Below are 15,312 nucleotides of genomic sequence, written 5' to 3'. Positions count from 1 at the left end.
ATACCCACCAAATATTTAGGTGTGAAATGATCCTATCCCTGGAGAACCAGAAATAGATTATTCTGCTCTTCCGAGCTACTTTTAATCCTATTCTGGAGCAACATTGATACTACTAATTGTGTCAGCCTTCTCTTCACTAAGCCTTCTCTGACATCAGCTGCTTCCGAGATGTAAAGAGATCAGAAAAATATATTTTGACAGTCTGCTGTTACTTTCTCACAAGATTGCATTCTAGAGAGGAGTTGTGAGATGTAGTAAAATGGTCTCATCTTGCAAGAGATTTTTCTTTGTTCTACTACAGTGGAAGCATGCAGCTCTACAGACTGGAATAAAATTAATATTTAAATATAAAATCATTTGAATTAATATTACTGTTATGTTTAATTTGAAAAATGAATAGAAATATTCATATGTAAGTTGTATTTCCTTTTTCCACTGAACAGTTGTACTGTAGAAATTTATCTATTGCATTCCTTTATTTTTAATCTTAAGTTGATTTTGCATTATGGTAAGTAGTTCAGTTGGCAACAGGGGATAGAAATGGACTGCTTCCTTCAATAAAGTGAAGGTAGACCAAAGATGATTCTAGATAATTAAAGTTTATTTACACAGCCATACCATCACTTTTTTGGGCAAAAGCATTTCAATTTGACAAATCAGTTGTGACACCTTAAGCTTTTTATGATGTTCTAAGAGTGAAATGCTACTTGTTTTTAATGGAGAAACATTTAACTTTCAAGTGGAGTATTTTTAAAGATAAACACAATGAATTTTTTAATACAGTTTAGCTTTAAATCTTTCAAATAGAGAAAGCAGTATTCATTTTGGAAGAAATAAGAACGGAATCAAATTACAAAAGTATTCAGTAGTGCCTGTTCAAGTACTGTATGTCTCGACTGAGGCTGATCAACTTTATTTATTTAATGAAATAACTACAAAACAAAACAAAACATGCATAATATGATAACAAGAGAAGATAAAAATCCCCAGCGTTCTTCTTGCATAAGTATTGCAAAGATCAAATGATTTTTCCAAATCTTTTTTGCAAATATTGTAGTGCTTTCTGCTCTCAATTAAAAAAAAAAATTAAGAAAAATTGTCTATCTCACAGTATGTCTGCTCTTGGCAGAAGCCAAAGTAAAAATATCTGAATAGAAACAGTTAATTTTCTTAGCAGGGAAAGTTAACTAAATTTTGATAGTGATCATGCTGAAAGTATGTGATTAAAGAGTATGAGGATGAACCTTTTACTAGCATGGCAGGTAACTTGCTGTCCTCAGTATCTATGCCAGCTATTCCTTATTTTTTTTTAACTTCTTGAAATTGCAAACTCCTCTCTTTGAATCCATCATTGAAATAATATTTATCCTACTTTCTGAGAACAAAAATGTTGCTGCCCAGTAGTTAGAAGAAGGATGTGGTCTTGTGAAGTAATAAAAAATCCTGTTATCTCCTCCTATCTTTTCCAACCACTTAAAAAGTAGTATAACAAACCAAATTTTTTTTGTATCAGTTACATTAGATTAAATTTTGCATTGAAACTTGTAGTATTGATGATGTTAAATGAAGATATTTCCTGCTGGTACAGTACAATGTTTTTGCCTATGTTTTTTTATATTTTTATTGTTTCTTTAAATGTCTTTCTTAAATGTCATTATCTGATATTAAGCTAGTTGTACAGCCCAGACTTTGAAACAATGCCATGTACATTTGTGCAGTGAGTTTTAAGGACTACAGGTAAATACGAAAGCTTAATACACACAAATATCTGGAAATGACTATCTCTTTGAGTTAAAGCTCACATCAAAGCTGTTCTTTGATTATTTTTAAAGGTGGAAATTAAAGGTTGCTATTTTTTTAACCTGAACCCAAAAGAACAAAAAAAAATTTCCAAAAACATTTTATATCTGATTTTTCTTCTCTTATGTTACAAAAATAAATGCAGATGAAAATGCCTGAGGTAACTATTTGATTTGGAAACAAAAATCATGGAATTTGTTTAGACTTTTTAGTGTGAATAGTTACCTGACCATTAATGAAATTATACTCGAACACAAATTCAAAAGAATTGAGTCCAGACCCCTGCAATCACAAGCAGAGCTTTGTATAATTTCTTCACATGACAATGTCTTTAAATTATGGAGACTGTGTATTATACATAGACATTGCAGTAGAAGAAAAGAAAGTGGAAATTTACTGTACAAAGTGAAACTATGGTTTTGCTAAATTGTGTCAAAATCATCGTTTAAACTTCTTTGAAAGAAGAAAATTTTTGTAAATAGCAATGGATTTTAAAGCTTTCATTTTATTCCGTCTTTCTGCTCATTGTTCTTCAAATTTCTTGCTTTCTTGCTTTTCTCTTTGTCTTGTACAGACCACCAGACTACACCCACAATCACATTTGGGAAACTTTCCTGACATGTGGTTTCTGCAGTTTCCCTCTGCTTTTCATCACTGGTAGAAAGTTCTGTCCCTGCATTTAGCTGGTTTCACAGACAATTATTGAAACTCCCTCTTTTACTTACTTACTTTACTTCTGGATTGTTTATATATTATTCCATTCACTCAATACGTCTGTACTCTTTTACAAAATGTGGAAAATACAATCTTGTCAGAAGAGAAGTTTAACAAGTAGGTTTCTAATCATCTGGAAAGAAAATATATACAGGTAGGAACATACAAGATCTACTTGCTAGTTGATCACAGTGGGAGATAGTTTATCTTCTGTCTTCTTGAAACTTTTTCAAAGAACACAAATAATACAGGGATACTGGAACCATGGAGAAAAGCCATATCGTATGCTTTTATAGCTGGGCCCTGTACAAATCTTAGATAATTACTGTAGGGTTTATTTGCTGAACAGAAGCCTTTCTCGTTTGTTGAGTCAATGTTTAGACACAAGGTCATGCACATCTATGTAGTAAGTTTCAAAGAATTTAAGTAAATATAAAATACATTTTATTTTCCTGTATCTAATCACTTGGCTGTTCAGATCTCTGATACACACAGTAAGAAATTTCTTTATAGATTTTTTTTTCACATTTTCTCTAGCTTTTGATCGAGTTTTAAAATATCAAGTAAGATATAAACATTCTTATCTAGAAATATCACTTTTAGTCAAGTGATTGCAGATATAATATAAACCAGCGATGATACAGAGACCTGTATCCTACATATCCATGGGAAACATGCTGTAAGCCCACCTCCCTTTACATTCAGCTCATGTGGCAATAGGATTGGCAGAATGCTGTTCTTTCTTCTGTGTTTCAGCTGCTTCTTTGAGTCACAAATATATGTTGTCCTTATTTTGCTTGAATATCTAAGTCCTCTTTTAATATCTGTTAGAAACTCTGTTATTTATTCATTCAGTTAATTTGGGGACTTAAGCCTAAAGTTTGCTCTTGGATATTATCCTTCCTCCACATTTTGTGGCTTCTGGTTTTGACCGTCAAACTGTATGGATTTAACCTTTCCAGCCTCAGGAACTGCCTTGCCTGTGATGGAAAATGTGTTCCTTATGGGTCTTCCCACAGCTTTTGCTTTTTGTTCAAAGGAAGCATTACAGGAAAGAGTTCTGTTTGGTGTATAAACCCAGAATTAGAAAAGTAGGAATTTTTATTTAATAAGTCCATGAGCAATTTGATTGATTTGCTCAGCAAAACTAGCACAATACAGTTGGAGCCCTTCTCTGCTCATAAATCAGCCCAGAAAAAGAAATAAATATAATCTAAACCATTCTTAGTGTTAAGGTCTCTCCCTGGCCCTAGGAAAGTTTGTACGGTCTGTGTTTGTGTTTTCATGAAATCTGAAGACTTGTCACTCCAGAAAGGTTTCAGGAGAGATTGTGGTTGTTTTCTTCAAAGTTCTCCTATTGACCTTTTAAGGAAAATGCATGAATTAAATTCCACTTGCAGACCTTTCTTTTCACATTTTCCACCACTGATGTGCACAGACTAAAATTTCTTCTGCAAATTTACTTCTGACCATTTAACTGGACACTTCTACTCTCCTTTGAGTGTAATAACAGTTTGACTCCAGCCCATCTGATGCCCCTGTGTACAGTAAGATGTCACCGAGAATTTTTCAAAAGAACATGTACTTAGTGCTCTTAGATTCTGCCTTTCCCCAGCAGACACAGAATAGTTACAAATCTTTCTTAGAATTAATATTAATGTTAGCATTCTTAAAGAGAATTCATTTACACCAGTCTTTGGATCCATGTGTCTTCACTACCTTATTTTTGTCTTATACTGCAAATGTATTATTGTCATTCAACTGATGATTGCAAGTAGTATTCTTATTTAGAGGTTTACAAATCTCTAGCCTATGCTAAGAAGTCCAGTAATGTATAGAAGAATGGTTTTGAAGGTCCCCTTGGGAGAAAGGGGACTCTAGCTCTGCCAAAGGCAAGGTTTTGTGCTCAGTTGAACAGCACTGTTGAGATCCATTGGAGTGCTCCAGCTTTACTTAACTTAGCTTCTCAAAGTGCGTATTATTTGTTGTCTCTCAGCTCTCTCAAACTAGACTCCAGGGTTCTTCAGGAATAGAGTGCTCTGGCCATCACCGCCTTGCAGCACCAAGCACTTCAGATTGCTTGAATGCAAATTGCAGATTCAAGTATATACCATAATTTATGTATTTCAGGACTGGGACTTCTCAGATACTGAGAAACTGAAGTGTTTTATCTCAGAGCTCAAGATTAGTGCTTAAGTCAGCATCAGGTGTATTTTTGATCTATTAGTTGGAAAGGGTTCTGCCTGGAAATGTGCCCTAGCAATTTTAATCTCAGAATATTTCAAGCATCTCTATCCAGACTAACAGAATACAGACTAACAGAATCAAATGCCACCTGCTTACGTACTTATTGGATGTCCTCTGAGGCTTTAACAGCCTTCTCTTCCAATAATATATCTCTATAAACAGCAAAAGGGAATCCACTACATCCACCTGTCTGAACAATATCAACAGAATTCTCAAAGATAATCCTCTCTAGTTATATCTGATAGTTGTCTTCAACTAGATCCATGGTTTCTACTTGTTTATAAAAACAGTGTCCTTGTTATTAATCCATTCATGAAGGATCAGATTTGGGTACTAATGGCATACTTTTGGTAAATAGTTTTCCATAAAAATTAGATGACTGTAGAAAAAAAAACACATGAAGGTTTTCCCACAGTAGTTTCTGACTTTTTATCTTTTTATCTTTTTCAGGATCAGCGGGTTATGTTAGGTTTTATGCTTCTACCGAAATCCTTGTTAACCAAAATTTAGTCATTTGTTAGTTTGTGTGATCACTGACCAAAGAGCTTTAAGAGAACTGCTCATTTTCCCACGCCAATACTTGAAAGGTTGAGAATTTACCAAGTCAGGGTTACAGATTATTTTAAGGAGTGATACTATCAGGTATCTGTGCTTAGTATACAGGTTCACTCATGTAAGTAAGTGAAGGGCCAGTTCAGATAACAGTAGTGATTTGTTTAGCTTATATTGCAGTGCTTGGTATCCTCTGTATAAGCACTTGATGTTCCACCCACCTCTGGTAATTTTTATGCTTGCAATTAAGTTTCTGAAAATGATACTGCACTTCACGGTGTTGTGTCTCAGGCTTTTTGTAAGTAGGCATCCTGTGAATCTCTCGTAGGTCGCTGACAGAATGCTTCTTAGAATTAACTACAGATTGAATAAATATATTTATAAAACATTTAAAGAAGTTGATGTTTTGCTATTCTGGCTTTTTTTTTTTTTTTTTTTTTTTCCAGGAGGAATGTGAAAAGAGATTGACTAAAGTAATACACGGTGGAACAAAGAAATAGAGAGACATTTCATTTTTGACAGTTTCATGGACTGTAATGGATCTTGTTGTACAGTATTAGTCAGTGACTGTAATTTAATCAGTTAAGAATTTGTGCTTAAACAAAACTTAGGTTTATATCCTGTGTGCATTTAAGGGTACATGAAGTACTGCATGCTGCATGCCACTTTTGAGATAACTGCCAGTTCCTCTTTGCCTGAGGCAACCAAATGAATTCCATACCTGTTAGCTCAGTCTCACAGTGCCAAAACTGCTGGTTTTCTGTTTTACACATTAACATGTAAATATATGCTTGCTAATTTGAGTTAACTAATAAACACAAGAATATAAGTACAGCCAATTCTGTGTTAGGTCAAAGGTTCACTGACCCAGTATTCTGTTTCTCATCCTGGCCTATTGGGAATGCCTAAAGAATGATAGAAGATAAAGATAGAAGAATGTGGCAAACTCATAGCAGTGGCTCCCCTCCCCAGAATTCTCTCCCACCTTAGAGAGATCTATGGCCCTTGAACTTTGAAAATCAGAGGAAATGCTTTTATACTAAATAAACTTTAATGATTTTTTTCCCTGTGAATTAGTCCAGCAAATTTCAAACTTAGAAACTTTTAGCAGCTCCTATAATGCTGCTCCAAGGGCTTCAACATCATAACTATGCTAACATGCCGTCAACTAATTTCATCTGATGCTTCCAGTTTTCTCTTAGAAGAAAGATTTCCTGTATGACCTTTCTATTCATCTCAAGACTCTATACGCTTCTATCATATCCATTCTCATTTTTCACTTTTACAGCCTTGAATGTTGTAGTTGATTAATCATTCCTTCTAGAGAGCGGTTTCCTTCCTTTGATTATTCTTGTTGTCTTTCCCTAAATCTTTGCTAATTTTACTGTAATTTTTTTGAGACGGAAAAAATGGACCACATCTGCATCCTAAATTCACAATTAAGATACACTATTAATTTATATGGAGGCATAATGATGTTCTATGTCTACTTTTCTATTTCTTATCTAGAAAGACGTTTTTCTAATTTTGTATTTGTGTCTGTTACCTACATTTTATGTTGATTGTTCAGACTCTGAAGCGCACATGATTCTCTCACAGTTGCTGTCATGACTTGTGTAACCTCCTCTTGAATATGTTTAAAGTATTCCTGAAGAGCACTGAAGAAAAGAATATTACCACTCCTATGTCTTAGCTGTCAGAAAGTGTGAGAAACAGAAGACATTTAGGAGAGCCTAAACTTAAAGAGAGTAAATTTAGGTTGGATGGAAGGAAAAAGCCTTTTACAGTGAGGGTGGTGAGGCACTGGAACAGGCTACCCAGAGATGTGGCTGTTCCATCCGTGGAGACATTCAAGGCCAGGCTGGACCAAGGTCTGAGCAACAGGGTCTGGATGTGTATGTCCTTGTTCACTGTAGGGGAGATGGACTAGATGACTTTTAAATGTCCATTCCAACTCTTAGGATTCTGTGATTCTAAACAAGGGTGTCTACTGTTGTTTTAGATGCCATAGAGTATATGAGGCACATCCTGGGAAATACAATATAGCAGGTATGGGAAACTTGCATACTTTTTGGAATGACAAGTTGAGGTCATAAAGAACATCCCATGGTATCTAAAATGACACTAGATACCTTTACTTAGGCAATGAATTTCTGCCTACGTGGTGGTATGTAAACAGTCTACCTCTTATCTGTCAGTCAAGAAAGTTTGACTTTCCTATCTAGCCATATTTCTTGGTGAAGAAATTAGTTGCGATTTTAAAAAATTCTTCTGACCCTTTGCTGTCTCTTTGTTGTATGTAACATTTTAATATGATATAGACTCAGTATTCTAAAATAATGTTTCCTTTTATTCTTATTTAGGATGCAGGGGAAATGGTTCGGTCCTTTGTGGGTGGCTTGGAGCTTATAGTCAATTTGCTAAAATCAAAGAATAAAGAAGTTTTAGCCAGTGTCTGTGCAGCCATTACAAATATAGCTAAAGATGAAGAAAATTTAGCTGTTATAACAGATCATGGAGTTGTCCCTCTGTTGTCTAAACTAGTAAACACAGTAAGTAACAGCTAAACATATTGTATTAAGTATCTGAATTTCTTTCATTAATCTGCATTGTATCCAAATAAAAGATTGTGACAAGAGTGATAGATTTTTCAGCAGCTATAAGGAAGAGCTATAGAATTCCTCTTCTATGAGCTGTATTTTGGACATGAAAGTGCTCTGTGGCTGGTACTAAAATTGCTTTGGAAGATGAGCTTCATTTTAATAATCACTGTTGCCGACTATTGCTTCTCACAGCTGCTTTATGGAAAAAGCATGGAGAATTGAGAGAGCAATAAATCTGAAACACACAGGGAATCATAATTATAGGGCTGTGTGTTAAATTTTGATGCTACACTTATAAAATTTCCAGCCAGTCTAAAAGCATGTTTAAAACAATATAAAAATTAGCAGCACTTCTTATAAAGTGCTACTAGCTCCATGTCTCACAGTTCTTTCTAATCCTTAATTGTGCTACAGTAAAATTGAGATGACTTAAAGATGTTTGAGAATGCAGTTCTGCTTTCTATGAAATTTTTTATTGTATTATATTTCTGTTAATTTATTATGTTTTTACCTTCTTCAGAACAATGACAAATTAAGACATCACTTAGCAGAGGCCATTTCTCACTGTTGCCTGTGGGGAAACAATAGAATTACCTTTGGAGAGAACAAGGCAGTAGCTCCTCTAGTACACTACTTGAAGTCAAATGATCCATTGGTCCATAGAGCTACAGCTCGGGCTTTGTATCAGCTTTCAGAGGATCCCAGCAACTGTATCACCATGCATGAAAATGGAGTGGTGAAGGTGAGATAGAAATTTTCTTATTTGATTTGGTAAAAGAGATTTTTCATTTGAAATAGCTTTTAAATGCTGCAGAGTACCTCAAATATTCTGAGCTTTGTCCTAGAAAAGCTCGATGGCAGTGAAATAGTAAAGAGTGTTTCAGTGCTAAAATTATCACAGCTTGGTGATGTTATGACATCAACATTCACTTCTAGAGTGCTTCACTTGACTTTGACCTCAGCTGGTAGTCACATTACCTCAGCATTTTATCAGCATGCTTGATTCATGTATTTTAACAGCATGGATAGTTGGCCACTGTGGCAAAAAGACACTGTGTGTAACTGGATTTGGGGAAAATTTAACATTAAAATTAAGAAATGAAGTTTACCTGGAACCATGCAATAATGAAAAATCTTATTTTAAGAGTTCAGCAGGAGAACATTTTGTAAAGGTTCCAGAAAGAATTTTTCTGTGAAAATGATTTCTGAAAGGTTTTATCTCATAACGAAGAGAGGTTCTTTACTGAATTGCATGATACCAGGACAAGACATGATTGAAACTGATGGATTCCAGCTAGATATAAGGAAAAAACATTCCACCAGGAGGGTACACTGGAGCACTTTCCTACAGTGGCTGTGGAATCTACATCCAAGAAAATCTGAAAACCTCTCTTGAAAGAAATCAGCAACCTTTTCTGGATTCAAAGCTGACCTTACTTTGAGCAGAAGGTCAGCCTTGATGAGATAGCCTTCAAACCTGAGTGATTTGGTAATCAAGATTATCTGACTTCTAACAGATGGAGAATAAGGATTGAACTTTGCAGAATTCCACAGTCCTTTGATAGTGGAGAAGTATACTCCATCTTTTCTCTGTATTTTATTGATTCATTCCTGTGGCATATCCACTTAGGGAAAATAGCTGGTTTTTTGTGATACTAGTCTTTTCTATTTTCTATGCAGAAGCAGTCACCCGTTCTTCAGTGTACTTTGTGAAATGAGCATCTCAGAAGAAATATTGTTAGAATAACAGATTTAATCAGTCTGCTTTTAGATAGTTAAAGAGAAGTGTAGGATAAAGTGTCTGAATTCTACTCTTTATCATTCAGAAATGGAATATTCATTCCATAAACAGGCAATTCACTTGAATTTTAGGTCTGGTTTTCAAATGTAAGTGACTAAGAGATGCAGTGTTATTCCACATACCTCAAAGTATTTCAGAATTCTACAAAGTTTTGCTAATTCTCCTCTGTAGTTCACAGTATCTCAATTTTTAGGGGAAAACAGTCTTACTGCAAAAAAAAAACTGGCTCCTTAATAGATCCTTAAAATGCATCCTAATGTGATCAAGTATTAAGAGATTAATGGAGAGTATTAAGACAAAAACACTGATGACCACATTTTGCCATGAAGGACCTGGAGCAGCTCTTTATACCTGCTAGGTGTCACACTACACAAAAGTCTTGGGAAGGATTTTTTTTAAGTTGATTTGAAATACCATCTATAATATTCCAAGGCTCCACTGTCAACTGATGCCATAAGCTGTTCCATTTGGTAGAATGGAATCTTCTTGTAGCTAGGAGGTGTCCATGAACCAAACAGTTAGGTGGGAAAAGGAACACTGGTTCTTTAGTGCCTATTCTTCTTACTGGCGGTAAAAATAAAATAACCTTTGAAGGCACTAATATACCAGATGGTTTAGCTATTGCTGCCCCCCCCCCGAAAAAAAAATAATGGAAGTTTGGCAGTGTTTTTTCAGTCAAACTAGTTGGAAGGTTGATGCCATCCATATCAAAGACTGTCAGCTAGCAGGCAGTCAAATGTACTAGGTAATTGCAAACTTTTAAGAGGGGTTCATAGAACCATAGAATGGCTTGGATTGGAAAAGACCTTGAAGATCATTTAGTTCCATCTAGTGCCATGGGCAGAGTTGCACCCAGGGTTGCCCAGTCTCTCTAGTGAAGAGCTGACTGAGAGCATGCTTTTATAATTACGTAAAGGTTATTGTGTCCAGAAGTTTCCATGACACATCCTATTTTTACTTCTGGAATTTTTTTCTGGATTCCTTTGATATTTTTCACCCTCTACCAGATATCTAATGTTTCAGTAATTGTGACTGGTTGGATTAATGGAGTAGCTACTGTGACTCTGACGAGCTGCAATACATTCTGAATCCTGGATGTTCCTCAACCCTTGTTCATGTGCTATGTTCAAGTGCACAGAAAGTCTGATGTTTCAGGGAAACATTTACTCTGCATGAATAACACATCTCCTGAATGCTTGAGCAGTTCATCAGAGACCTTTGCAACGCATGAGATTTCTGACCATTCTCTACACAATGTGTACGCACAAAGTTCTATCTAGGAAACCAGGAATAAAAATATATAGAGGCAGATTCTCATATTTCATATTTTACTACTGCAAAAAATAATTGCTAATCACTTGTTTCAAAACAACAGGTGTATGTGCACAGTTGTGAAAGAAGAACAGTTTCAAGTTCTCAAATATTTGTAGCTGCACCCAATATACAGTCAGTTTTTTCATGCAAGTCTGAGTGGCAAGAAGTTATGGAAACACTGGTGTATGTGAAGACAAAAGGATGATTTTGGAGGAAGTTTAGAAAGGCAATGAAGGAAGTTTTTTCTTTTATGTTCAGTTCCACATTCTATTCTTCTGACTAGGAATGGAACAATGGTTATGATGTGACAGGTGAATCAATGCTTTCTTTCTATCAAACACCAGAAAATATTTCCTCCTTCTGAAGTAAAAATTCATGGCTGTACTGTAAAACTTTTTCAAAGATCAAGTAATGATGTGTGGGACACTAGAACATGGGGAATTTTTAGACATTAGAGTAAGGAACAGGCATCACCCTGAATTCAAGATGGGAAATAGCTGTCCACAGACCAAGAAGAGAAATCCGGCAGTGGATTAGCAGTTTTCAGCCAAGATACACATGAGTGCCAGGCAACATGCTTCACATTTGGAGTTCCCTTACAATTACAGAAGAGAAATAGTAAAATCACCTGGGATCATAGCATTCTTCATGGAAACATGAAGCTGTTGCAAAGGAACAAAGACTTTTACCTATGGTTGTGTGCTCTTGAAACTTTAGAGAAATCGAACTTGTTCAAGAAAAGATCTCTGTTAAACAGCATAGATTTTTTACAAGCTTTCTCTTTTAAGGTGAAGAACCTTTAACTGACACCCAGCCTGAACCTCCCCTGCTGCAGACCATGCCGTTCCCTCAAGTTCTATCACTTGTTACCAGAGAAAACAAACCAAGGAGCTTCAGCCACTCCTTATGTTTCTTCATCTCTAGACCCTTTGCTGTGCTTCATCTCTCTCCTAATTTAGACATTTATGCAAAGATAAGGCACCCCAGTCTCTACAGCAATACTGTCTGGTCTCCTTTAACTATAATGGAAGTGCAGGTACAAAGGTCAGATTTACGCAATTGCATCCCCCCATATCTGTGTTTAAGGGGGTGCCTCACAAAGTTCATACATGTGGACATGAACTGCAGTCCAGATCATTATTAGATAGGAATGACAATAGTGCAGTATGAAAGAGGTATTCAAAATGTACTTTGCTCTTGGAAAAATACAGATGAGGTGTATTTATGATATGTTGGTGATGAAACACTATCTGCCCAACAGTAACTGAAGCACACTTTAAACATGACCTAACAAAGACAGATGTTTTGAATTAGTGGATCTAACTAACTTGAATCCAGGGATTTTGAAGAAGGACTTTGGAGTATTAGGGATGGATTCCATTCATCTGAATTTGGCCACTTTTAGGTGTGGTGTTTAAAGCAATCTAAACTAAGACACCTTCATTAGCCAATGGAAAGAAAGGCACCTGCAGACTTATGCTAGCTGAGATTAGATGCCCAGAATATTGGAAAAGTAGAGGCTCATGAAGGTTTCTTGTTTTCTCCACTAAGTATTGAAAGACCCTAGGTCTGTAGCTCAGACTAAACAGCTGGCTTTCAGACAGCTAAATTTAAATTACTATCCTCCTGAATGTTGATTTTCGGTAAGCTTTGCAGTGCAAGGAAACTTGAAGAGTTCAGAGAAAAGTAGTATGCCAGTATTTTAAAAGCCTAAATAAGATTATAGTCCTGTAAACTGGACACTATTCTGATGTTGAATAATCATAGATATGCATTATAGTACTACGCTGTACATTATAATCCTAGAAGAAATGATTGTAATGGTCTAGTCTGATGAGCTTTGCTCATACAAGCCAGAGACATGGCTTCAATTTATTTCTGTTTAGAATAGAGTATATCTTTTAGAAAAACACTGACTCTTTACTTAAAAAATTCCAGCAATGGAAAATCTAGTAGAGCCATCAAAACTTTTTCCAGTAGTTAAATACCTTCCCCATAAAAACATTTGCATCTTATTTGTAGCCTAAAGTTTTATCTTATGCCGTTACATGTATGATACTGTTGCTTGGTAAACTGAAAAGCCTTATATAGCTTCTGTTTTCATGAATGTTCTCGTAGTGAAATCAAATCATTCCACTGACATCACTTTAATGAGTGTAATCTCCAATGTAATCTCTGTCTTTTCTATTGTTTATTTTGGTGGGTCAGCTCTGAATCTTTCTCTGAACTTTCCTTTTTTGGACTCAATTTCAGCATATTTCAGTACAGAATTCACTATTCCAGTAATAGTAGTATAAATTCTTAAAACAGGTAAAATAACTTCCCTGTCTCTATGTAAGCTCTGTTTGAACATCAGAGATTTTCATCATTCTGTTTGGCCTCAGAATTGCCCTCAAAGTTCATATTCAGCCAGTTTTCTTCTTTGACTGTTCAGCAGGCTAGCTGTTCCCATGCTAGAATGCTTTCCCACACAAAGGTAGAAGTTAACATAAGGTAATACTGTTGATATAAATCACTAGTGAATTTAGACCTAGTGAAGTAAGCTCATTTTTTTCCCTAAGAGATTAAATCATACTTTAATTTTGTCAATAAACTTTGTAAATCTCAGATGAGTTACCTGTCTTTTTTATATTAATCATTTACAGTATAAAAGCAGCCACAAAATGCATTCAAGCATTTTATTATTTTAGAAAAGAAAATCTTAAGACACCAACGCAGTGACTCTTCCAATAATGCCTTTAAGGCAAAATGCTGCCTTTTCCATAACGGAAGATTCCTGTTTTGGCAGAGACATGATTTGTTAGAAAACTGAAGTTTTCTGGCTGAGAGTTGAGCTATGTAGGCACAAATGGATTAAGGTCTATGTAAAACATATTAGTTGTTTTGATTGTAAAGTATGAGGCTAAAACACACGCATTCTGTTTGCTGAAAATTTTGCATTTGCAAGCAGCTGATCAGATGGTGTACAGATATTCTAAAACATTCAGGGATATTTTCCCAGTGAGATGAATGAGGATCTACTGGCATTTTGACTTTGAGTAAAGTTTGTGCTTGAATTCCTAACTAATAAATAATGTTATTAAACTTATTATTCACTTGTTTATCTATATTGCCAGAGCACCTAAAGCCATTGATCCCAGTTGAATTGTTCACCTTGCTAGGCAGTGATGTATGGCTGTATCAGAAAAAGACCTCAGAAAACCTATTGTTTGAATGTAAGGCACAACAAGGTGGAGGTGAGCAGATAGAAATTAAATAGCAGGAAAAAATCTAAAAAATACATATGTTGCTTATATGTGGTAATTTAAGCAAACCAAGATCAATCACTGCTAATTTGTAACTCCAACTCTATTATTATAAACAAAATATAAATATAAGATGCTGGCTGTAAACTTTTTGTGAAAATCAAGAGAGCAGAGCCACCAGATAGTACCCAGTCACCCAGATATTAAGGTACTTAACCCATATGAGAGCCATAGCTGGTGCTACTGTCTATCTGCCAAAGGCTACAGAAAGTTAGCTATGTTAGCTTGTTGAGCTCTTTTTTCTTCTAGACTGTTCTTATTATTCAGAAAAGTTGATATAAAGATGGTATTTTTTCCTGCACTATGTATAACTCTATTTTCACCTGTTATTCCATTGTATGTAGACATTTTTGGGACAGAAGATCCACAAATTGCAGTGCATATCTGAAATGCAGATCAGACTTTCCAATTTATGTTCTGGCACTTTTTAATATTGAAAGTGTCCATCCAACTTGCCAGTGTATAGAACTGATCTTTAGCCTTACTCTTTGGTCTCACTGAATTATTTGCACAATTGTAGGAGCACTCAGTTTTCATAATATTACAAAATATCAGTAAATACCGTCTGGAATATTAGTTACAGCTAGTAGGATCTTCAGCAGGAATATTGAAAACTTAATTTTAAAACCTTGATACAAGAGAGGTAAAATAGAGTAAAGAAGCTGTAACAGATAAGATATATTTTCTAAATTGTACTATGAATTAATCTATGAAATATTTGTACTTTTTTAATTCTATTATTAATGGTAGAAAAGCTAATCACACAAAGGCTCTTCCTTTCCCTTGTTACAGTCTAAGATTTAAAAATAGCTGGTTTAACCATGATTTATAAAAGTTTACTATGAAATGACATTTTTCTGTTTGAAGAGTTCTTCTGTACTTTGTTATAATGACTGTATTAAAGAATGTATTTTGGGTATTTTATTTTGAATTGCTTTCAAGTTTTGCTCATTACTTACTAAACCATAAATCCTTA

General features: G+C 35.2%; 1 protein-coding gene across 1 annotated transcript in view; it reads left to right on the top strand.

Moving 5' to 3' along the window:
- ODAD2 (outer dynein arm docking complex subunit 2) overlaps nucleotides 1–15,312 on the top strand; it is a 72,730-nt gene that overhangs the window by 43,695 nt on the left and 13,723 nt on the right. The window contains exons 17-18 of the mRNA XM_042888902.1: nucleotides 7,677–7,865; nucleotides 8,437–8,658. Of these exons, the coding sequence (XP_042744836.1) occupies nucleotides 7,677–7,865; nucleotides 8,437–8,658 (411 nt within the window). The remainder of the gene's footprint in view (nucleotides 1–7,676; nucleotides 7,866–8,436; nucleotides 8,659–15,312) is intronic.

The sequence above is a fragment of the Lagopus leucura genome, unplaced genomic scaffold (genome assembly GCF_019238085.1).
Source record: "Lagopus leucura isolate 7727_CA_CO unplaced genomic scaffold, USGS_WTPT01 Super-Scaffold_100157, whole genome shotgun sequence".
Taxonomy (NCBI): domain Eukaryota; kingdom Metazoa; phylum Chordata; class Aves; order Galliformes; family Phasianidae; genus Lagopus; species Lagopus leucura.
The sequence above is the reverse complement of the archived record's forward strand: the minus strand, read 5'-3'. Positions and strand labels throughout refer to the sequence as shown.